Source organism: Onychostruthus taczanowskii, unplaced genomic scaffold (assembly GCF_017590055.1).
Source record: "Onychostruthus taczanowskii isolate IOZ18803 unplaced genomic scaffold, ASM1759005v1 scaffold4, whole genome shotgun sequence".
NCBI lineage: Eukaryota > Metazoa > Chordata > Aves > Passeriformes > Passeridae > Onychostruthus > Onychostruthus taczanowskii.
This window is the reverse complement of record NW_024501459.1, coordinates 20,420,722-20,444,843: the sequence shown is the minus strand read 5'-3', so window position 1 is coordinate 20,444,843 and position 24,122 is coordinate 20,420,722. Positions and strand designations below refer to the sequence as shown.

The 24,122-nt window shown below is 43.8% G+C and overlaps 2 protein-coding genes and 1 non-coding gene across 6 annotated transcripts in view; 2 read left to right on the top strand and 1 right to left on the bottom strand.

The window, feature by feature from the left end:
* The first annotated feature begins 9,011 nt into the window (after nucleotides 1–9,011).
* On the top strand, nucleotides 9,012–12,966 carry RPL30 (ribosomal protein L30). The gene is made up of 5 exons (XM_041413017.1): nucleotides 9,012–9,139; nucleotides 9,227–9,277; nucleotides 10,266–10,411; nucleotides 11,493–11,623; nucleotides 12,860–12,966. The coding sequence occupies exons 2-5, from the start codon at nucleotides 9,257–9,259 to the stop codon at nucleotides 12,907–12,909; spliced, it is 348 nt and encodes a 115-aa protein (XP_041268951.1). The 5' UTR covers nucleotides 9,012–9,139; nucleotides 9,227–9,256; the 3' UTR covers nucleotides 12,910–12,966.
* Nucleotides 12,493–12,627, top strand: LOC121340369. Its single transcript, XR_005953289.1, has one exon. It is a non-coding gene; the product is annotated as a small nucleolar RNA SNORA72 (small nucleolar RNA).
* Nucleotides 12,967–14,364: 1,398 nt separating the features above from the next.
* The window catches only part of MATN2 (matrilin 2), a 68,665-nt gene continuing 58,907 nt past the window's right edge, over nucleotides 14,365–24,122 (bottom strand). For 3 of the 4 annotated variants that reach the window (XM_041413052.1, XM_041413051.1, XM_041413053.1), the window contains 5 exons: nucleotides 22,572–22,724; nucleotides 18,506–18,577; nucleotides 17,898–18,002; nucleotides 17,560–17,655; nucleotides 14,365–14,698 (listed from right to left, as the gene is read on the bottom strand). In XM_041413052.1, the coding sequence (XP_041268986.1) occupies nucleotides 14,646–14,698; nucleotides 17,560–17,655; nucleotides 17,898–18,002; nucleotides 18,506–18,577; nucleotides 22,572–22,724 (479 nt within the window). In that variant the 3' untranslated portion in view covers nucleotides 14,365–14,645. The remainder of the gene's footprint in view (nucleotides 14,699–17,559; nucleotides 17,656–17,897; nucleotides 18,003–18,505; nucleotides 18,578–22,571; nucleotides 22,725–24,122) is intronic. The other variant, XM_041413054.1, reaches the window with a different exon arrangement.

The window sequence follows — 24,122 nt, the reverse complement described above, 5'->3', positions numbered from 1 at the left end:
GGGAGTGCAGGTCCGTGTGCGCCGGAGTTTAACCCTGGGGTGTGCTCGTAAACCCTTCTAACAAGCTTTGAGCCACGACAGCATCGAGTAGAGGAGACCCGCAGCCCGGGTAAGAGGGTCCAGCTCTGGCAGCGGTGTCAGACGGACTTGGAGGCCACGCCGATGTTTGGCGGTCCGTGAATGCGGCTGAGCTTGTGAACCTGAGACTGGGAGTGTGGGGTGTCTGTAGGGAACCGCAGACCGGACCCGCGAGAGGAGCAGCAGGGCTGGGTTATGTGCACTGGCTGTGTGTGGTTTGGGCATCCCGGGGGTGTGCTCGTACACACACTGGAGCCGCAGCCCCGCTGCCAGCCCTGCCTGCACACAGGAACAGCTGCACGATGCACCCGTGGGGCTGAGAGGGACAGACAGACCCCTGGGGTCTCAGCAACGCGGAGACAAACAGGAATCCCTGGTTTGCAGAGTCCTCTGGGTTCAGCGGCCACCTGCAACACCCTTAGCATCAGCCTGAAAGGTAAAATAATGATAATATTTTTATATTTGCGTATAGGCAAATCAACGGATGTCCAGGAATGCTAAAAACGTCCCAGAGTGTAAGAATGAAAAATCTTTGCCACACATTTGCTTGAATAAGCAGATAATGTATTTATTGCACCCAAAACATAACTTGATTATGTCAAATTTAGACTAATCATGTGTTCTTCTAAATGAACTTTTTTTATCCACACAGACATTTATTCAGACAAATCATATTGTATTCGGACATTTGTCCAGGGTTTGTGATGTTCCACAGCCAAGGCAGAGCAGTAGCAATAACTCCAATAATTTCTGCAATAGTTTCTGCTTCCTTAGTTTGAATTAATTTTCAGGATGCTTTTAAAAAACAACATTAACAATCCATTGTAGGCTCTATAGATTTCTATGTGGCAATATATAAGATTACTATGCAACACTGGACACTGAAATGCTGGTAACTTTACAATTAGCAAAACATGTTGCTCTGTGACAACAAAAGCAGGAGTGCAACAAAGGGCTTAGCAACTTAAAAATTATTTTCAGAAATATTTAACATTCTTGCTGCTGGTGTGAAATCCTGACTGCTGTGGTGGGAGTGAGGTCAGTTCCCTACACAGCATGTGGGGATTTCCTGAACAGCACAGAGGAAGACACCCAGGCATCCATCCCATTGCTCTGCTGCCACAGGTAGGAAATAAGTGTCTGGGACTCTGAAGCTGAGGAAGCCTGACATGCCAGGAAACATACCTGATATCCCACCTGTCTTCTGTGATCTTTCACAGAACAAAGTAAAGAGGACGGGCCACCAGGACAGACTCATCAAACACTGGGTACTGAGGAAAATAAGAAAGGGAAGGCTACATTTAGTTCATTTTCTTGCCTGCAGAGCTTTGTACCTGCTTTCCTCCCTGTCCTAACCAAAGGGTGAGCTGTGCAGAGTGCACCTACCGTCCAGCTTACTGCAGATACAGCAGAGAAGGAGCTCGAGGTTTACATGGCCAGAGAGAGGGAGCAGGGGTCAGGGTGTTTCGGCAGCAAGGCTCACCGGGGGTGCTCTGTACTTCGTGTTCTTTAAACAGGCTTTGGATAGGATACAGAAATAGAAATGGGAGCCCAAGGGCCATTTGGCAGGTGGCTTCCACAAACACTAATTAACAATGTCATGGTCATCCCTCCTGCTGTGTGAAGGAGGAGTTGCATCTTTTGAGCAGGAAGACTGGACATAACAGAGCCAGTGCTGGAGCTGGACCCAGGCAGGGCACACCTCAGCATTTCGGCCAGGCCAGGCTTGGACAACGTGTGCCCTCTGCAGAGCACCCAGCACAAACACATCTCCCTGGATAACTACACACTGCCTCTCTGCCATTGTCCTGCCTTCTGGGAGCACAGGATTGTAAGATCTTGTACAGAGTCCCAAAGAAATTCATGCAAGGGATACTGTGGCTGCAGCATGATGTTGGCAGATGAAAATCCTTGGTAAGTTTTCCATCCCATTCCTTCCCCTTGGCAGGACATCTCTCCATAGACTCTCTGCCTTCTCTAATCCAAACCACCCCGGTACTGCCCCAACTGGAGGTAGTACCAAAGTAGCACAAAAAAACCCCAAATCATTAGAGCAAATAAACAAAACAATTATATTGCACTAGTTATTTTATTCAGGAATACAAATTGGGAAATTAAAATTAAATGTAAACTATGGGTATTCAGGGATAGCTGTATATCCAGAGGTAAAGCAACAAATACCTATAACCTTGTATATACAATCAGCAATACACTTCCAAAAGCAAACTTCACAAAGATTTCTCTAAGATTTCTCAAAGATTTTATCATTGCCTGATAATTTTTAAGTTCTCCAGGCCAGTACTATATGACCAAACTTGTTGCACTCATTCCAGAGCTCACTAGCTGTTAAGATTTTTGAGTATTTTAGATATTATTCCTACTGCAGCAATTACTTTTATATCTATTTTCTGATAGTCCCAAATCCTATGACTTTCCAAATCACAGTGATTTTTCAAAACATTATGTTAATCAAGTTTTCTTTTTGATGACTTCTTTTCTCAGCTCTTTGGGTATAGGATGATCAGTACCTGAACAAGTAATAAAATATTCTGAACTGTTTATTGTGTCAAGTAATTCAGGCCAAATGTTTCATTGATCCAAATATCTGTAGGTCCATTGAAGGCTGTTCTGTGATGCTGATTTATGAATTGCAGAGAGCTGCCTTCTGAAACAGCTATTTTTGTTTTGCCTGGGATAGCAATGACCTTGAAACTTAGCTCCAAGTACATGCCTTGTAATTTTCTGGAAAGGAGGCAATCTGAAGATTTTCTCATCAAACTAATGACTGTCTTTAGAAATCTGCACCTGTGGATTTCTGCACAATTTGGTCCTTAGAAAATGCAGTTTCTCATTGTACTGGCTCTGGATTTAAGCTGGCTACATATACAGGTGTAAAAATGTATGTATTTATAGATGTATATACTTGTGTATGTGCATACACACATACTTCTTAGCATGCTTTTATCGGCTGAAAATCTATCCAGGTCCGCAGATATCCAGGCATTCACAACAGTCAGTATTTAACCTCAAGGTTTTCCCTGTTCCCTGATGTGAAAACCTTTCTGCACTTGACTCATTTTCCTCCACAATTCCTTCCTTCCTTCCTTCCTTCCTTCCTTCCTTCCTCATAGCAAAGCTGCTTTAAGGGTGGCTGAAGAAAGGTTTTAATTCAGATCTAGTGGACCTGTGTCTTAGTGGGATTCTAAATTCCCAGTAATGTGAAACAAAGAGCTGCATTTGTCTGCCTGACAAAACAGGGCACAACCCTGTGAAAATCAGATGAACATGTTTGCATTTGCTGTAAATGCAATGATTATCAGAGAACACAATCTGTCACTTTTAATAGCTCTGATGTGCAAAACTAGAGAACAAAGGCTGCAGGTGTTCACACAGCATTGTTGTGTAATTGTGCAAGGACTTGACCAGACTATAAATCAAAGCAGGACTGCATTTTTTGCATATTTTCACCCTATTAAAAAAAAATATGTTCTCTTCATATTGGAAATAAAGATATAGCTTGTCAGATCAGTTTTTTTATCTGAATTGAATCTCCTAGCATGTGACCTGTGGCACCTGAAGGATGGCTATGGACACACTGTCCCTCTTGCAGTGGCTTCAGCAGAGGCTACAATTTAAAATCCCCCCCAGTCACACCACACATTTACTGGAGCTTTCCTAGTAACAGATCAGTATTATTATTTAACCTTGAGGTTAAATACTGTCTGTTGTAAATACCTGGATATCTGCAGACCTGGACAGATTTTCAGCCAGTAAAAGCTGAAAAGTAAAAGCAAGAAGTATCTGTGTATGCACATACATAACATAACAGTACCTGTTACCATCTCAGGCACCTGGCAGCTCTGACAAGGAGCAAGTGCTGAGTTCTACACATTGCCTACACATTGTTCTACACATTGCCTACCGACTTTCAGGGGAAGGGGCTAAGCAGGGCTACAGCTTCAGATGTTCCTCTGCATCCCTGGCTGCCAGAGTGATCCCAACTTTCTCTGAGGATCAGCAGCACTGCCACTTCAGCTTTATAAAGACCTCAGAAGTTCAGAGAATTTAACAGAAGGATCTATCCCAGACTGTACCATAGGGCACCCATGTACTGCTCATTTTCCAGACTTCAGAATTATTTTTTCTCATTCTTCTCTTTCTCTTTCCAACCTTTTCTCTCAGTTAACTATACACTGTCTACAACAGCACACATAATTAGCACACATGCCTCTTTTCTTAGTACCTCATTTTACTATTCACTGGATTTTCTGATGAGTAATGAGAAAAACGATGATATTATGACCACTGCATTTGTGGGGGCAGTGCTTGGTGTTCTATAGCAGAGAGAAGAATTTGCTTTGGGATTTCTCTGCAGAAAGGCATGCTGCTTGGTTGAACCCACATATGCACTATGCTCAGTGCTGATTCCTTGCAGCCAAACTGCTGCAAGAGACCCCAAGGTGATCCTGGCCAGCTCCATGAACTTGCTTGTCTGTCCCCAGGTATGTGTAACCCTGCCACCATGGCTTGTTTGTTGATACACTGGCACTGGTGTCAGTGCTGCTGCAGGAGATTCCCTTCATGCTTTAGGATTTTAGCTTTTATATTTTTCGTATATTTGTAATCCTGCAATTCTTTAGCGCAGAACTCTAAACTCCATATAGAGTGTCAGTTACTGTCTTCCCTTTTTGGTCAGACAAAACAATTCCTCTCTGGGCCTGGGAATCAAGGAAATCCTTCTGTCTCAGGCCCTGAGAAATGTAAAACAAAAGTGAGTTGGGGGGGGAGCAAACTAGGGGTAAATTACTTCATTACCTGAAGCTGCAATTGGAAGATTAACCCCCAATATGCAAATGGACCAAACTGATAAAAGTATGAAAACCCATGACTCGTTGTTCACTTTTTTTTGTGTGTAGCCTGTGGGTGGACTTTGTCTGCCTGAAGTGTACCTGAAGGCCCTTCAATAAATATAACCACTTTTTATACCCCTAATTTTGTCTGGCCTCTGTTTTTAATTGATCGCAACAAGGCATCACCCTGACTTATCTTTTTTAGATACACTGAGTTGCTTTCATTCACCCAAAATGAACTTGCTTTCTAATTTTTGGGATAGGTCAGTGTTCCACCACTGAGTTTTCTCATAGTGCTCTCACTCTTCTACCTCTTCATACCTCTAACTGCTGCTTTCTTACACAACCTTGTCAGCATTTAGTGGGGAAAAGAACTTCAAGACCACTGCTGTCTGGATTAAGTTCTCCCTCTGTGATGGAAACCCTGCTCCTGCCCTGTCACCAGGCAAGCACAGTTAGGCCAGGGTGAGGAGTGGTCCTGCTTTCCCCAAGTACTCTGTGTGCTCATCTCCAGTGCCAAAGTGAGCCCCAGCCCGCAGAGCCCCAGAGCCAGAGCAACACCTGGCTCGGCCCGAGGAGGAGCTGACTCCCTGGGGGAGCGTGGTGGGGCAGGCAGGGGGCTGCATGAGACCACAGTGCCTGCTGTTGGTGCTGGGAGAAGTAACACTGCTTTTCCTGAGGCTGCCAGCTGCTCCCTGGGTCGCTCCATCTTGAGATTTGTTTGTTGGAGACAGAGACATTGTCTGCTGCTTCCCTGCCTTTCCTCTATTTCTGCTGCATCACGGCCCCGTTGTGGATGGGAGCTCAAGATCCCTGAGGGTGCTGAGGGTGCCAAACTCTCCCTGATGTGCCTTCCCCCATTCCTTAATGCTCAAACTGCTGCTGTCAAGGCCCATGCACTCCCAGATGGTGTTTTAAACAAAACAGTGGCTGTAAAATATTGTTTAAGGAATTTTAGTTAAGGCCAAAGGCCTTAACTAGGGGCCAAAGCCTTTTCTTTCTTCTAGTGTAATTTTCATTTGATTTGGACTGGCCCTTTGTCTTTATAAAGGACATTTTATGGACCACAGATCCCCAGGAGAAGCCTTCACAGAAGAGAGATTTGGGGGCTGAGAGACAATAGTGCTCATTTCTGCATGTATTTCCACCACCCCCAACGCAATCCTTATTCCACCTAGATTTAGGAACAGAATTTGGGGTCCAATACCAAACATGTCTATCAGAAAGTTCCTTTGGAAATGCAGAGATTTTTTAAAAGCACATTACTAGAAAGAGGTGGTTTTATAAACGGCTAAGGAAAGTTGCTCTCTCCTAACGTGAGTGGAGGCTGCAAGGGTATCCTTGGAAACAGCTCCCTCTCCCGGAGCCGTGCATGGCTCCCGCATCTTGCAAGGTGACATAAAACCTGGAGTAGTCCAAAGGAATGGCACCGAGGACTCCACGAGGCCCACTGAGCCATTACTCCCTTGCCAGGAATTTCAACAAGGATGAAAGATGAATGTTTCACCAGATCATAACCAACCGAGTAAAAGTATAAAGACTTAAAAGCAAAGTCAGTTTGATGGGAAATAACAACAATGCACCTGAGGGCTGGGACAAGGGCAAAAAGAGGAACAGGAAAAGAAAGAGACATAGACTGGAGTTTACTTTTCAGTTGCCAAATAAAAGTTTGAAGTATACTTCAAAATTGATTTAATCATATTCTGTAAAGGGATAGAAATTTGTTTTTTTTCAATAAAAGACATTGGACTATAGAGACACACCAAAATGTAAAATATTTATATTATTATTTATATACTACATGTATAATTTATGTGCTTAACACAGACATTATTCCCAGAGAACTTTACATTTAGAGATGGATCAGTGTCAGAGTTTCACTTGTGATATTTCAGCTCCATTTAAGTTTGGTAACATTTTTTCCAACATACCTTTGTCTCAGTATTACTTTATATCTTAATTTAGGTGCTTAAACTGATCTGTCAAAACCAAAGGCTGTTATCCAGAAAAAAAATGATTGGGATGATGGTTTGCATTTTGACCAAAGGCTGCCTGTCACAGAGGAGCTTTTCCTGTTGGAAATATTTTGGTTAGGTCTGTGATCATACATCAGAAAAAGTTACCATGGAGGTAGCCATAACAGGAGAAGGGCATACAGTATATTGCTATAAATTATTTCCCTTATTTGAAATAATATCTAATAATAAAAGCATACTAGAATAACTGAATGCAACATGTTTTGTCTCGGCTTTTTAGTTTGTTTGTCCATATTCCATATTGATAAATGTATCACACTTCCTAATACCAACAAGCCCAGCACTTTGCCATGCTTGTGCTAGCCTGGGTGAGTCTAGCAAAGCTCCTATGCTAGTTTTGTAATTTCATAAGAAATGTACATGTTGGGATGCCTTTCTGGTGTAGGGTCTTAAGGGCATAAAGTCACACCAGCAGCAAACCTGTTGTCCTGTCCCCAGGCTGGATCCCTGAGCATCCTCTAGGGATATGTCACAGGCAACCTCTGCAACTCACAGAGAGCATCCACACTGCTCATCCCTGCAGGCACTGATGCTGGGCTGCTGATGCTCTCTGCTCCCTCCTGCGCCAGCCTGGCCTGCTTCTTCCAGCGTGGACAGCACTGTGGGATTGAGAACAAATGTCCAGGCCTGAAAATGGCAGCCTCACGTCGCGGTCCTGGTCCCAAACCACGCTGTGCATGTGTGCTCAGTGAGACAGTTTTCAAGCTGGTGGTTTCCAGAGTGCATGCAGGGCAGGAGGAAGTTTCCCTGCACTGTCACTCCAGCACAGCCAGGGGCTGAGCTGCTTGGGGACGGGCTAAGGACACTGCACAGCTGGTGGGAGTGCAGAGCCATCGCCCCAGCAAACCTGGGAACTGAACTGAGGGCGCCCAAAGCTGAACCTCTAATGTAGGCAGTGTCGGGGCCAAGTCTATTCCCAAGCTCAGTGGCTGGTTTCATGCAAGAAACCTGTCTGTGGGCTCAAGCTCGGGCCCGTCCCAGGGCTGTATCACATCGGGACAGGCCATTCATGCAGAACTGGGGCCTGCCAGGGCTGTCGTGCAGGGCAGAGGGCAGGCGCTGCTGCTTTAGTGAGGCAGCGTGCACAGCGCGGACAGCAGGGACAGGGGCAGACCACCATGTGTCCCTTGTGCTGGTGCCCTGCAGTGCCCAAGGGATTTATCTTCTCCATCCCATCATTTTCCCCGCCAGCCCTGTGCCAGAAGTGACAATCCCCAGGGACACTGTTCTGGTGACACCCCACCTGGAGTACCGTGCTCAGCTCTGGAGTCCCCAGCACAGGAAGGACATCGACCTGCTGGACCGAGCCCAGAGGGAGCCAACAAGACGATTAGAGGGAGGGAGCTACGAGGAAAGGCTGAGAATTGGGATTGTTCAGTCTGGAAAAGAGAAGGCTTTGGGATGACCTGATTGTGGCCTTCCAGTACCTGAAGGGAACCCACAGGAAAGATGGAGAGGGATTTTTTTTTTTTACAAGAGCATGTAATGCTAGTGACAGGAGAAAGAGAAATGGCTTCAAACAGAAAGAGAGTAGCTTTACATGAGATATTGGGAAGAATCCCTTCACTGTGAGGGTGGTGAAGACAATGGTAGAGGTGCTATGGATGCCCCACAACCCTCTGAGGTATTCAAAGCCAGGTGAGATGGGGCGCTGAGCAACCTGGCTTAGCAGAAGATGGCATGGCAGCGGGGCTGGAACTAGGGCAGCTCCAAGGTCCCTAGCAATCCAGGTCATTCCGTGATTCCATGATGGGAGGCTCAGGCTCTTCCCGCATCAGCTCCTGAAGCCTTCCGCGAGGCTGTGCTGTGAAACAGCGTTAAAGCCGCTCTGCAGAACGAGGGCGGCGGCAGGACAGGAAAGGGCGGCGGCCAGTGGCCAGCGTCCCGAAGGGAACACCCTCAGCCGGGCCGGCCCCTCAGCAGGGCTGGGCCGCCCGCATCACCTCATGGCCCGCCCCCACTCGGTGTTGCCCCGCCCCCACTCGGTGTTGCCCCGCCCCCTCCGGACAAGGCCCCGCCCCGCCCGGGGCCGCCTCCGTGGTTCGGGCGCGCTGGCAGTCGTGAGGCTGGGCGGGGTGTGCGCGGCTCTCGCGAGAGCTGCCGCGGGCTTCGCGCGGTGCTCGCCGGGCGCTCGCTCCTTTCTGGCGGCCCGGCCATCTTGGCGGCGCGTCTGTGGTGAGCGGGGCCGGGCCGGGGGCGCGGGGGCCGCTGCGGGCGCTGCTGCCGGGTTCTGACCGCTCCCCTCCATCCCCTGTGTTTCAGGTACCGCCGGACCCCGCGCGAGGCAGCAACATGGTGGCCGCGAAGAAGACGGTGAGTGGGAGCGGGGCCGCGCCGGGCGCACGTGGTGGCGGAGCGTCCGGGCAGCGCCCTGGTGCGCGGGGGGCCCGGCATGGCCTGGGCGGCGGCCGGGGGTGCTGGGGGGCCCTGGGCACAGCCCGCCGCGGCCCTCGGAGCTCGGACCGTGCCCTCCTGACACCGGCCGCGCCCCTGGGCCGCCTCCCGCCGCGCTCGGTGTCCTCGGGACCCTCCCGCGCGATGTCCCGGGGGCTTGCAGAGCTCCTGAGGTGGCTGCGGGAGGGGAGAGGTGGTGCCGAGGTCCTGGTGCGGGTGGAGTTCAGTTTTGCCTTTCCTGCCGTGTTCTGGCCTTTCTCTCAGAGTGGCTCTGACAGATCTGAGTTTATTGGCCAAAGGTGGTGATTTCGTCCGTCAAATGCGCCTAACCTGTTGTCATGAGCATCGCGCTCCCCTCTGTAATATCAGTTCGGTATCGCACAGACCTACTTCCTTCTGCTGCTCCATGTAACGTTGTCAGTGTTTGCCTTGGGGAGAGACAGACGCCAAACCTGGCTTAGCAAGGCTAAGCAAGACTTTGCAAGGCCTTGACTAGCTGAGCTTGACAAGAGCTTGTCAGATACACGCAGATGTCACTGATTTATGTAGATAACAGCAACAGTGCTTTGAGATGTATTTTCCTATTGAGAGATGTGGGGGTAAGAAAGAACTTTCTGAACTTGTGAAAACATACTATCAGCAACGCCCCTGAATGTAAGCTTTCTTATACTCTGGTAACTGACTGGCCTTTCCTAGTCCATGTTTCAGATTATAGGGAGATTATATACTATCAGCAATGCCCCTGTCTTTTCCTTATACTCTGGTAACTGACTGGCCTTTCCTAGTCCATGTTTCAGATTATAGGGAGATTATGAAAAATGCATGTATTTGAAATTTCTCTATTGTGTTCTGCATTATTTTGAAAAGTGTGAAGTAACACAATAACACTTTTCTACGTCTTTTTCAGAAAAAGTCCCTGGAGTCCATCAACTCCAGGCTTCAGCTGGTTATGAAAAGTGGTAAATATGTGCTTGGGTACAAACAAACCCTGAAAATGATTCGTCAGGGCAAAGCCAAGTTGGTCATCCTCGCCAACAACTGTCCTGCTTTGAGGTGAGCAGATGTGGGAGAAGACAGTTCTGAGATGGGTTCTTGGTACAAATGCAGTGTGTGCTTCGTGCTAATTGCTCCAGAGACTTAATATGCATGTTCTAGAGTGCTCTGAAATTTGTTTGGTAGTTTGCTGTGTAATGATTTCAAGTCTAGAAGTGTTGAAATGCTTCCTGGTGTTTTTCTGGCTTTCTAATTCAAGGAGTTTGCACTAGAGAAAGTACTGGAAGCTTTTCATGCTTGATAGCGTTCACTAAGAGTGTAATGGGGCTGAATTCCTGTTTTTCCAAAGTAGTGTATTGGAAAATAATTTTGTAGCTAGAAAAACTGATAACAAATTTAAAATATATGAAGCACTTTGTCAAAGTTAGTTATAAATTTGGGGTCCTGGCCAATGAACCTCCTTTTTTGAGAATGTAACTTGTACTAATAGCTTGACATTTTCCTCATTGAATACCTGAGCTCTTTTTGTTGTTGAGGGATATTGAGAGGCTCAAGACAATGTCAGTGCAAAACCCAGAAATTAGATACTTGAGAACTAGCAAGACTGTTGCAGTGGGCAGCAATCCCCAATATTAGTGGTGATCTGAAAATGCTTGGGAAACAGTATTGACTGCTTGACTCTCAAGTGCAAATCAGAAGAGAGGGAAGCATAGATGGACTTTTTGTTTTAAATTAAAATACATGTTTCCTTTCTCAGCTGCAACAGCTGTGTCACTCTGTTCAGCACCTGGCCACCACTGGCCATCAGCATTAACGCTCTTAGTTCATGCACTTTGGCACATACAGGCCCTTCAGAGGTCTGCAGGTGCTGAATCCTTCTACCATGTAGAAATGAGCCTGAGTAGGAGCAGCCTGAAGGGTTTTTTTCTTACAAACCGTCAGCTGACATCTCAGTAAAAGTTCCTGAGCCACAGGCGTGGAGCGATGCTGCCTCACAAGAAACAGCTGTGTTTCTCTGGGTGGGAAGGAAAAGTGAAGGGTCTTAAGGTTCAAGTGTGGTAGGAGTTAAAGCTGCTCTCTCTGTATTGCAGTTGGTCAGAATTGTTTGTGGTCCTGTTAACACCCAGTTTTTGGATTTCAGAAAATCAGAGATTGAGTACTACGCTATGCTTGCTAAGACTGGTGTCCATCATTATAGCGGGAACAACATTGAGCTGGGCACAGCATGTGGAAAATACTACAGAGTGTGCACACTGGCCATCATTGACCCAGGTAATTCTCTCCTGCAGTGTAGGGGCCAAATGAGGAGGTGTCTGTGGATCCTCCCTTCTCCTGTGAGTAGCAGCACTGAGCAAGGAATGAGAAGGAGTGGTGACACACTCCACTGCATTTTTCCATCAGGTTTAACCATTGAAATTTTCTCTGACCAAGATCCTGTTCTTTTGTGAGTCTGAACCTGGAAAGACTACTGTTTCTCTTGCACGTAGCTCTTTTACTGCTGAGCCCTGTGAGCATTTTGTCTGCTTGTCAGTCTGTAGGGAGGTTTCAGTGTCTGGGAAGCAGCTGTATGGGATCTGTTTCTGAACCCATCAGCTAGGACATGAGCATGACTACATACTGCTTACAACAGCCCTGTTTGACTGTTCATAATCTGAGACAGAGGGTTGTGACTTGTCCTGTTTCCCAGAATAGTATATAGTAAAATAACCAATAGGCAGGTGGATATTCATTGAGGGAATGAAATTTATGTTAAACACTTCATTTTAAAACTGTACATTTATATGTAATGACTATGGTTTGGTAACAGTCTTTGTCCCAGAGAGTTGCTCAGATTCCTTCTATAGGATGCTAAGTAGGTGACTTCCCATCTTCTTTCCAGAATGTTTGTTTTAGAAGAATCAATCCCTTGTTCTGTTTGTTGACCAGAATGCATACACATAGGTTTAATGATTTCTGGAATAACTTTAACCAGCTGTTCCCCAAGTCACAATGATTTGCATTTCCTACTGCTTCCAGAAACTTTATTTAGCTTGCTTTTATTCAAGTAGTAGCTGTAAACTCAATTTTCAAACTGTCGCTTTCAGGTTTGGTTCTGGGTGGGGTGGGAGCTGCAGGTCAGTCCCAATGCTCTGGAGCTGACAATGCGAATATTCTCGCTGTCCTGATATTTCTGTGATCAGGGGAGGCTAGACATTCGCTATAGCAAAACTATGCATTGTGTCCTCCAGGACTAGATTGCTGTTTTAGTCCTGGCTTTGTAAATGCTGGTGACAGGTCTGTAATTATTGGAAAGTCCTGTACTTGGATTAGAAAAACACGAGAAGTATTCTTATCAATTTTATCAAAATTATTTGCTTTTTTCCTAACCAGACTGTCTGTTCTTTTAGGTTGTTTTCTTTTGCTAGAATCGCTGTGGTGATTTTATGAGTAGGGATTTTTTTTCTTACTTTTATTCCTAAAATCACCTTCCCATGGGTCCTCTTGTAACAATACATTTTTGTTTTACAGGTGACTCTGACATCATTAGAAGCATGCCAGAACAAACCAGTGAGAAGTAAATGCTGTAAAGGTGTTATTTCTACAATAAAACTGGTTACAAATCTCTTTTAAAGAAACATTTGTATTATACCTTTGTTGGTTTTAGGGAACAAACTATATAAATGAAGATTCATTACCACTGCTGTCCTTCTTGTTCTGTTAGAAATAACCTTCACATGGCAAAATTTGCCTTTCTTTCTGTAGGTATTGTGGATCTTAAGAGGTAAGTGAAGGAAGCCTTGGTCATGGCAAGTATGGTGCCAAGTCCCAACGGGCTGGGGCTCCCATAGTGTTTGCTTTTGGGGTGCTAATGCAAAACCAAGGCATAATGTAAGGGACTAGCAAATTTGGGATGTTGCTGGGGAACCCTGTTTTACTTTAGTTAAATATTTCACACTGTTTTTACCAAGTGGATCATGTACTAATGTGCATTAGTTCCTTTGTCTTTTCCTTCCAAAAGTACATACTTTTGAAAGGAAAAACAGGATATTGCTTCTCGATGAGTAACATACACTTTCAATAAGATACCAGTTAACTTCACAAAGCTGTTTTTAAATCTGTAGCCTTTTTTTTAGTTTTGTGAAGATATTGGAGACGGATGAGCTGGTGTTCTCAAGTCACAATTGCTGAGAGTGTCAGTATCTTAGAGATTTGTGCCTGTGTTGTTTGAGACCATGACTGCAGGATGTTCCTTATTACTAGGGACTGTTAGTTGAGGTGCCAGTGATTTTCTGACATGGTAAAAGCAAACGCCCAGTGAAATGAGAATGTACCTGTAATCTCGCAGAATTCGAAAGTATGCCAAAGTACAAGGTATCTTTCAAAGCTTGCTGCTGTATGTCCATGCACACTCACCACCTTGTCTGAGATCACTTAAGTTTTGCTGCAACTATTTCTGTTATAAAGTAAATGAAGTTTGGTGTTTCCATTTGGAGAAAGTCAGGAGGCAGACTCCGAGCAAAGGAGGAAGTGCTGGTATATTTACATATTAAACCACAGATCTGGATGAGGTGCACTCAAGGGAAGGGAGTGAGACTTGAAAACACTTCTGGTGGCCAGAGTAGAAGCAGTTTGCTGGTTTTGTGTTTTAGTGTTTAACAGGTGTGCAGCTAGCTGAATTGACCAAGTAATGTTTTCAGAATTAATATACTACTTGCATTAAGGAAAGCTAGAGAATCAGTGAATACTGACCAAAGGACGGCAGGGAGAAGTTGGGTAGTCTGGACATAAGGAAAAGTTGTTGAAACAAGTTGTGATGCCCTGGTAATCCAGCAGACTTCCCACTTGGATAATTTAATTCCATCACAGTTTAAACACAAATGTGTAACTATATTTTTACTTCCTACTGATTCCAGTATATATATATATATGTATATATATACACAAACTGTGTACTTAAAATACTAGGAGTGGAGGAGGGAAATACAGAAAAGCAAGTCAAATTCATACCCTAAAAATACTTCAAAACATGGAGGTTTCATTTCAAAAAATAACAGCATTTTATTATTTTGCATAGCTTATTTCAGTTGTTCTGCTTAATTAGAACTTCTGCTAGTTACTAAATTGTTTATATAAAATTATCAACATTTCTTATCTGCAATCAATGTAAGACCACACATGGCATATAAATGCAAGGATCCAGAAAATTCTTTTCAACTTCAGACACAAGGATGTTATTTTACTTTAAACCAGTTTAAGAAAATAGCTCTGACAAGTTTGTATAAATATACAGTGTAGCATACACTTCAAATTCTGATCAGTATTTTAGCCTGTTTTCCAAGTCTTCCATTCTCTTTGTCATTTCTTCCAGTAGATAAAAGTTAAGGAAAGAGAGCTACTGATAGGATGCATTAATAGAAATAGTCAGCTACCTGATTGCAATGATCCATAAACATTCTCTTGTTTCTCCTCTTTGACTCCCAGTAGTTTCTCAAAAGATTCCCCTTTATTTTCTTGTTCTGATTTGATCAGCTGAGTTGAGAAAGCTGTGTGAAGCCCCATTCCTTAACAGGCATACCTTGACATGGAGTTCAGACTGCAGCTTATTAAAAAGGCTGGTTCTACAAATTGCTTTTCTCTGTTTTAAGGTGAGGGTAAATATTTATCTAGTTAATGCTGCTTAAAAATGTTACACTTAATCATGTGGAAAACTGCACATAACTAACAGTAGATTATAGAACTGTGGGGCTCTGAGACCCCAGTAAGAATGGCTGCTCCTCATGATTTGTTCCTGTCCACAGTTGTGACAGTGGTTTCCAGACAAATGTGGAATAGAGCACAACAAACTCCATGGGATCTAGGGCTGGTTCCATTTACAGCAAGAAGCTGTAGCAATGCAAAATAGTGTACAGCATCCCTTTCCTGACAAGCACTTCCAGTTGGCAGGAATGCGGGCTCCTGCAGGAAGATGGTGGACCAGTACTGTTTACTTCAGCCCCTCTCTCTGAGTGCCATGGAAAGGCTGCAGCCAGGGGAAGCTGAGAGGAAGAGGAGGCCTAGCACCAAGTGAGATCTGAAGGCACTAAGATCTACCTCAGAAGGATTAATTTGTGGTGCCCCACTCCTTGCTTGTTTGACTAGAGTCTTGATTTCAACATTTTAAGGTCTTACACAAGGGAAGATGGAGAACTGGGTATAGAAATTGGGATCTTTGACACGTTGTTAGGATTTTTTTAGGGCAGACAGGCAAATTGAGTTTGGCCAGAACAGCCACATGTACTGTTATCCATCCCCCTGTCACCCCCCCACCCCCAGCAGTATCAGCAGGAAAATCTCTTGCTAGTAAGGAGCAAGGGTGGGTATCCTGCTTCTGTGGGTGTCCAGTCTGCCTGGACATTGGGTTTGGTAATTTCTGCGTGTCTGCTGTGGCAGGCTTACTCTGCATAGGAGAACCATGTGAACTGCATTTTCTTCAATAGCCATATTTCTCAAGTGTTCACAGAGGCAAAGGTGAAACAGTGAAACTTCACTCAACTTCCTGATAGCAGTTAAATGTAGCTGGACACAAAACAGTTTGGACTGGTCCCTCTAAATTTGTATTGTGGAATGAGCTACTTTTGTAGCCAGTTCTCCCTCCCCTGGCCCCCAGACCTCTGGGTGAGGACCAGCCAGCAGTCTGCAGTTACCAAGGACTAGCGTAGCACCTCATAGCTGAGCTGCTCTTGAGATAAGGCAGAGAAACAAGGTTTGTAATAAAGAGGAAACTGGATGGTTCATACTCTTCAAAGCAGTGGCTGCACAGCGCTCTGAGGAAGTGCTTAGCACTGTTCCTATCAAAACTCCTAGTCTCTGGTTTGGTGTTGACAGGTTTTCCATCACCTTGAGCCATTGGAGTAAAACTCACAGGGTTGCCTGCTCAAATGGTAAAGCAAAAAAGCACATGTTGCTAAGCTTCTAAGCTTAGTAACTTAAGTTTTTTGAGTAAGCTCAGAGTTCCTCGCAGCCCAGGTGCAGGAGGTTGTGGTAAAGAGCTTCTGAAGGGGCAAGAATTGGTCTCCTTTCTTGTCAGCTTGCAGGTTGGAATGCTGTATGTCATACAACACATATATATATATGGAAGTGGGAAATTACCTAGAAATTTTTCTCTGAAGTTGTTTGAGGAAGTCCCATCAGAGCAGTATGTATGTTGATGAGCATTTGCAGCACCTAGCAATAACCTTTCATGATGGCTTTCTCCTCCTTTATGAAATCTGCTTTGCATGGAGTAATTCAATCAAGTGATTAGAACATAATTCCTTAAAGTGTCTGCCAAAGGATTCACTTGGGAAGGTGAGAGATAGGCTGGCTGCTGCAGGGAAGGTCTGAACTGGTAGGCAATGTTCTGCATCAGGTTACCAGCCACCGAGGGCTCTGCTTGCCTCCCTCTGGACTGACTGTTCACAGTCTGAAGCTGTTCCTGTCTAGGAAGCACAGTGACAAGCTGTTGGTATCACTGCACTCTTCTGTGCAGAGACTAAGTGCTTACTGCTCCTGCACACAGTTACACAACTCAAGCACAACATGTGATGTCTTGTTGGCATTTATTTGATCAGAAGCATCTTTCATGAAGAAAACAGGAATTTGCTGCATAAATAGTGCCTGATGAGTTGTATTGCCAGTTTGCTGCTCTTTCCTGAGATATGGATATTGAAGGCAGTGTAGAGGCTGCTGCACTAGCAGCTCCCTTGAAATAGACTAACTGGGCAGCAGAAGCTAGTGATCTGCACTGTGCTAACTTTTATCTGTATTTCTTTTAATGCAAGATTAACCAAACCTGAGTCCTCTGATTTCCTCCTCATCTAGAGCATGGTTTTAAATGACTCACTGCATATGGTGCCTCACCAAGGAGTTCAGCAGGGAAACATCTCCTGTACACCTGTAGCAGTAAATGCTATTTCAGTAGCATCTGAAGTAAACCAAAGCAAAGCATGTTAGTCGTGAATTTGACCAGTTGTTTCTTTGCTGTTTCTGAAGGTGTTTACTGTAAGGGGTTATTAAAATTCAAGATCCTTGTTAATATTTTGGTTCCTTCTATGAAGGAGAAGCAGATTAAAAGTTAAAAGCCTTGCTTCTTGGCAACTATTATATAGTTTAGATTTGCATTACAATAAACTATGGAGGCAGTTTAGACTTGATGCAAAAACCTGCCTTTCTTATCTTACCTGTAAGAAACAGTTACTCAGAAAGGATATATCGCTGGGTGAGTTTTCTTACTTCACTGGTTGCATAGTTCTGGAATGTCACAAGGTTTTCACATTTGCACTGGTCGTTATCTTTTGAGGCTTTTGCTGAAAAACAAACACTTAAGTAGAGGCTAAATGCTGAATAAATTGAATAGGATGGGGAGGAAATGAAAAGGCATTATAAATGCAGAGCAGGTTTAATAAAGCTTCCTGTTCTCAAAACAGGTCAACATCCCAAGGAACGCCCTGAGGCAGATTCTGTTGGTACTGGAAAACAGTACACAATGTGTAGTCCTCCATGTTCAAAGAATAGTCTGGGTTGTTCTAAGCAAAGGGAGCCTGATTACCTGTTGTTGAGTGGATGTGACTGTCTTCAAATAGATACTTGTGGTGTACTGCAAGATGTGGACAGTCAATGACATCTGTGATGGCTATTGTGGTTGATTCAGGTCCTGCAGGAAACCCCCCAAAACTCTAAAAATCAAACCTACTAAATTATAATTTTTTTTCTACTCACATGCACTGAGTTCTCCTTAATTAGTAAGTAATGTCACTAATTGCAGTGAGGATCATTCAAGGAAAGGATGAGGGATACAAAGATATGAAGGAATCGGGCTGTTAGGCTGTATTTACTGTATACATGATATAAGTTGTGGGTTGCAGAATTGAAAGGGAATTGTGAAGGTTCCTTTGAAAAACAGAAGTGATTGAAAGCTGAACATGCTTAAAGTGTGAAGCCCAGTGTTGAAATACAAGCTTCCCCATGAAGTATTTCATTCAGATGATGTAAGAAGCATGCAGCCATGCTTTTGTTACAGTGAATCTCCGTTTTTCACATTTCAGGGTGACTCGGAGAGGTGAGGAGGCAGGGACATGGGATAAACCATTTTAGCTGAATTGTGAGAGTTCTCTACAGAAGGCAGCAGGAGAGGACACTTGAGTTAAAACAGCCAACCTGAAGGCTGTGGATCAGTCTTATGAAGCCTCCCAGATGATGCATCCTGCTGGTGAGGTGACTCTTTCAAGGCTGGTAGATAGAAATTTCCAAAGGAAATTATATCACAAAAGGAGCAAAAAATGTTCACATTCCCTATATAATTGGAGAGGTTTCTTGACAGTAGCTGGATGTTGGTCTCTAATAACACATGGAGAATGCCTCATACCTGTGCAATTTAGAAGAGGTCCAGTTTTGATGGAAACTCCACAACTTGCCCTTCAACTCAGACTACCAGAACTCCTCCAAAACCAGAAGTGATTATTAGTGAAGCAATCTGAAATGACAGCAATCTACTTTGTGTCCTACAGTGAAAATTCTTTCATGTTTCATTATCATTCATCATCCTTTGGGGTGAACTGAATAAGAACATTGCTTGGAGAAAGAAAAAGTTTCTTCCTGTCCTTCAGTTTTCTTTATAATGGGAAACATTGATCAGGGTGTTAGGAGTTTTTAGGTGAGAAGGGTGCAGCAGCGTCTATTTGATACACTGCAGCTGTAAGCAAAAATACACGTTTCTAATTCATGAAGCACAGCCTTTAAAATGTAAGGATTTATTTCAGAGTCCACACCCCGATCTGTTTAGTCAGGAGATCGAGAGGAAACCGAAACCTGTTTGGAGGTAGAGCCGCAGCCACTGTGTGCCCTGCGCCTTTCGTGCCGCCAGAGGGCAGTGTGGAGCAGCTGCGGTTCCTCGGGCACGGGTCCTTCGCTAGGAAATGAACACTTCACCTTCGAGCGACGCCGAGCCCTTCATGGCCCGGCTGAGCTGAAGAGCAGGTATTTAACAACTGCACGACGGGACCGATGATGCCAGGGTCATGGAGCATCTGGGACACACCCGCTCCTCTGGAACCCAGAGCGCCTTCCCTCAAAGTGAATGCATGGGGGTAAAAGGTGACAGTGCAAACTCGCCTGATACACCATGAAGATGCAGTAGAGAGGTGGAAGATGCTTCTGTGACATCCAGGTTTGCTATAAATATTGGGGTCCCTGCTGGTTTAGTCAGTTTTGACAGATGCATAATAAAACACAGCTGTGCTAAATTGCACTGGGAAGGAGATGAGGCTCTTTTGAGTGGAGGTTGGAATTACTGAGCATGAATATCACAGGGAAGAACAGATGAGTAGTTGGATAAGGAGACCAGAGATCAGGCAGCAGAACTACAATATTTATATAGAGAGATATAGATATCTCAGTCTGCATGGGAACCAGCTGCTAGAAGGAACTCAGATTTTGGAGAAGAGTTCAGGGCAGAGAGGTGTGGGATGAGATCACAAGGGAATGAAACGAACGAGAAGCAGAGTCTAGCTGAAAAAAGATCAAGTGGGAACAAGGATGGTGAAGATTTCTGTTGTAGGAACGATGGAGCAGGTAAGATGAATTTTGAGTGTTTGACCCTGGGTAATGACTTCTTGAGAAGTTGTTCAGGAGCTGCAAGCTAATGAGGGGGTTGTTTAGGAAGGGCAGAGGAACTGACCTGAAATGCGTGAGCTTTGGGCACTGGGCTGGTGTGAACATGTAATTAGGGACAGAAAAATAACAGATGCACTGGTAGAGGTGGCAGGAGGTCTCCAGTTTGGAATAGGAATTGGGCATTTAAGAAACTCCTCTTCAGGCTTCAGGAACTAGTTGGGGCTCTAAGATTTCTGATCTCATTGCCTCTGTGAAGCTGAATAAACACACAAGTAGTGACAGGCTGATCACCCTGAATCCCTTGGTGAAGTCAATGCAATGAATAAATTTGTTGGGGAACAATGGCTGAAGCTGGATGTTCATTTTTAGTGGTCTGTTTTGTAAAAAAAACCACAAGTAATTGGTTAGGAGGAGCCTGTGAGAAAGTGTCATCAAAAGCAGTGTCTGAATATTTGCCGAACTGATAACGGTCCACAATTTGGAAGGAGAACAGAATGTTAACCAGCTGGCTGCTGAATACTGTCATCTGATCAGGGCTGGGGTCTTGTGACAAAAATAGTATATGACCATGTCATTAAAAGCTCCCACAATGCACATGCCCAGGGCTGGAGCTGCAATCATATTGAGTGCGTATTATGTATGACATTGCTGGAGCCTCGTTAGTGCTTCCAGTCAGATGAGAAATTAAAATTAACCACGGCAGTGAATGGGAACCTTCCAACTGAATTCCTTTTAATAAGAGGCAAGAGGGAGAAAAAAAAACCCTCCTTTTTTTACCTTTACTACTAGTTATCAAGAATAATTAACAGTAATCAGCAGCTATTTTACAAGGCAGATGCTTTCTTGCAGAATAAAAGAAAAAAGCCTAACCCCACCCCAAAAAACATTTGGAGGACTTCTACTTTGGTTGGAAACATGCAGTGCATCCGTGGCTGGGACTAGGGATAAGAAGCTCTGTCAATGGAGTCCATGAGGACAGGATCTCCTACTGTCCTCACAAGGTGGAGCCTCAGAAGACCTCAGCTAAGGACCAAAGCTGGAGTAAAGATAAAAGTCATTGCTATTGCAAAGGAGGAGAAAAATTGCACTGTGTACAACAGAAGGAATTTAAAAAAGAACTTTTAGATTGTGTAACAGGTGTGGAGGCAGAATTTCTGGTGGAGTGAGTTGATGAGTAATAGATAGTTCTGGAGTGTCCAGAAAAACAAGGCTGGGTCGGTCCCCAGTTCACAGGTGTGAGGCGTTCATTGCCTGTTGACAGAAGCTGAAGCACCAGTGCTGCCCAGTTACTGGAGGTGCAGACAAGAAACTGCCACAAAGGGGCAGGATTTACTTCCTTTTTCATATTGTAAATAATGTAGTTAAAAGGAAAAAAAAAAACATTGTGGTTGCTAACCACTGATGTGGGTACCTGAAGGATGCATTTCCATCACTGAGCTCTGGGGTTTGCTGGTCAGTGAGAGTTATTATACTGGGGTTTGCTAACGAGTGAAAATTATTGTTCTGGCTGCCAGATAGTTTTGGGTTTGGCTTCTCCAAAAGCTTTTAAGACGACATGCTGTCATTGGAAGATTATCTGCCTAATAAGGTTAATTGAACTGGCTTGGTTTTATATTATCATAGTATTTAGTATTTCAGAAAGATGAAACTAGGACTTCTAAGGACTGAGGGACAAAGAGAATACAAGCTAAGAAACATCCTCAAAGTCTTTTTTACAGATTCTTTCTTGAGATCTGTATAAAGAAATGACCTGCTGCTAATTTTATACAATCATGTAAAAGGAAAAAAAAAGGGCAAAATCTGTTTGCATTTAATTTCGAGAAAACAACCAGATAAAATCTAATGAAAATTAAATAATCTTGCACAATTCTAGCCTTATGACTAACATCATTCTATGTATTGCTTCTGAATTTTGCTTCAGGTACCAGTTTGAACATAGAAAAAAATACTGAGTCTTGGGAATGTGTGAGTGGGAGAGACATACTGTCCTCTTCCTGGCTCCATAGCTTTCATCTCAGCTCAGATTCCCCCTTTCCCCTTGCAAAACTTCATCTGGGAATGTTTATATGCAAGCTGTTTGTTCCAGAATGAAGGGTGCTTTCTGAAACAAACCTTCCACATTTGTGTAGCAAAACTCAGAGCTTACACATAACTGAAATCCACTCTTTGTGGCTGTGAATGTATGTTCAATGAACTATTTTTAGTCTATAAATACACATAACAGCTCTTGACAATTTATTTTGCTGTGGTTTAGGTTTTTGCTGCTGGTCTTAGGATTTTTTTTTTTAATTCTCATTAAGATATTACAAATCTGTGATTATTTTCCCACATTCCTAATGAAATAGATTATGTTTATTTGGTGGAGGGGGTTCAATGCATGGCTGACTCAACTGCAGTAACAGAAAAGAGCAGAAGCGATTGATTCTTCTAGGCATAGGCTTGTACATCTTATGCAACCTTCATGACAATAAAGGGAAGATAATTACTAATACATTTACCCAGTGATGGATTAACAGCATATATTCTTCATGTATTAAAGGGCAGAAAAATCCAAAAAAGCAAAATACCTGAAATATTTACTTCTATCTCAAGAAACATGGAATTTTGTTACCTTCACAGATTTGGGCTCTCAGCTCTTCACTGATGTCCTCCAGAGCTGTGAAATCCTCAGCATAGAAGAGATGTTTATATGACGGCTCAGAAGCAATTTCCAGCAGTTCTTCCTCAATTGCTTTTCCTATTCCAATGGCATAGATGATTATACCTGGATTCAAAAGAAATTGCACATACTTATTATTTCAGCAGTTCTAATTCTAAGCACTTGTTCATCCATGAAAGGAAAATAAGAGAGAAAGGGAGAGCCCAAGAAATGCATATTATATGTAACTTCAAAATCAGTGAAGAAGCTTAATATGCTTTAATTACTGGGATATTTGCAGAAACTCTTGTTTGGTGTAATTTGACATACAGTTTTTGTGTTAAAGAGATGACACTTGCCTGGCCACTACTGATAGTAAATGGTCCCAGAAAGAGTATTACAAACAATCCAAGAGAATCACACAGTTCAGCCTCAAAATGGCACTGCAAGTCCCTGGTTTGTGTGTGTCTGTAGGGTATATGCAATGCAGCTGATTACTGGGCTGATCGGAAAACCTGTTACATATTAGCAAATGGGGCAGAATCCTGAAAGATGGCAGTAATTTTTCAGAAAAATATGTGTTTCATTGAAATCCTCAGAGCACAATGAGACTTGATTCTTGCTCTCTGAGGGGCAATAACAGGCTGGAAGGCCCATGCAGGAGTGTAAGAATGGGAAAACAAGAAATTTATAAGGCTAGGAAAGAAAAAGCCTTACAGCAGGGATGCTCAGGACAAGTATATCCAGAGTAGCGGTGCTAGGGTGAAGGTGAGGATGTGTAGTTTTCTTAACTCTAGAAACAGGGAAGGAGAAAGTGGTTCAGAGCCCTCTCACCAGATAGATTTTAAACAAGCAGTAACTACAAAATATAGAGATCTTCAATAATCTCTTTTTCAGCAGTATTTATGCTAATGAGCATATGATCTGATACAACATTTCTCTGTATATCAGTTTTGGGTTAGAAAGTGTCCACAAGGAGTCCTGATTTTGTGATTCATAGTACAGCTGTGAGCTTCACAGCTCTTACATGATTCAAGAGAAGAAGCTGCCTTCTCTGGTTGGTTTCAGATGAGGAGGTTGGAGATGAGGAGGTTTGATATCTTTATTTAACATGAGATGATTGCTGCACACTCACTGAATTGCAACTTTTAACCTTTTTGCTGAAGAATCATGGGCCTGATAATACCACAAAGTATGCATTTTCCAAGTTTTTGACTTTTAACGTATCTCCTTCGTTTTCTTCACGAATCTGCCTACCATTGCACTTTAGCCAGGAAAGGAAATTGTCCACCAGAAGCTAATTCAATTTAATGAATGCACCAGTCATGCTGAAGTTACTGCTATTTAAAGACTTAGGGATATCAGTGATAAAGTATCCAGGGTCCATTTCATATTGAGCATTACTCTACTGGTTATGCTGCAATTACACAGGGAGTGGGTTTGGCTTGTAGCATTGCAGAGTCAGTGTAAGCAGTCCAGAGCTGAGGTTTCATTCAGCAAGTAAAGAAGTTGGTTTGTACTTCT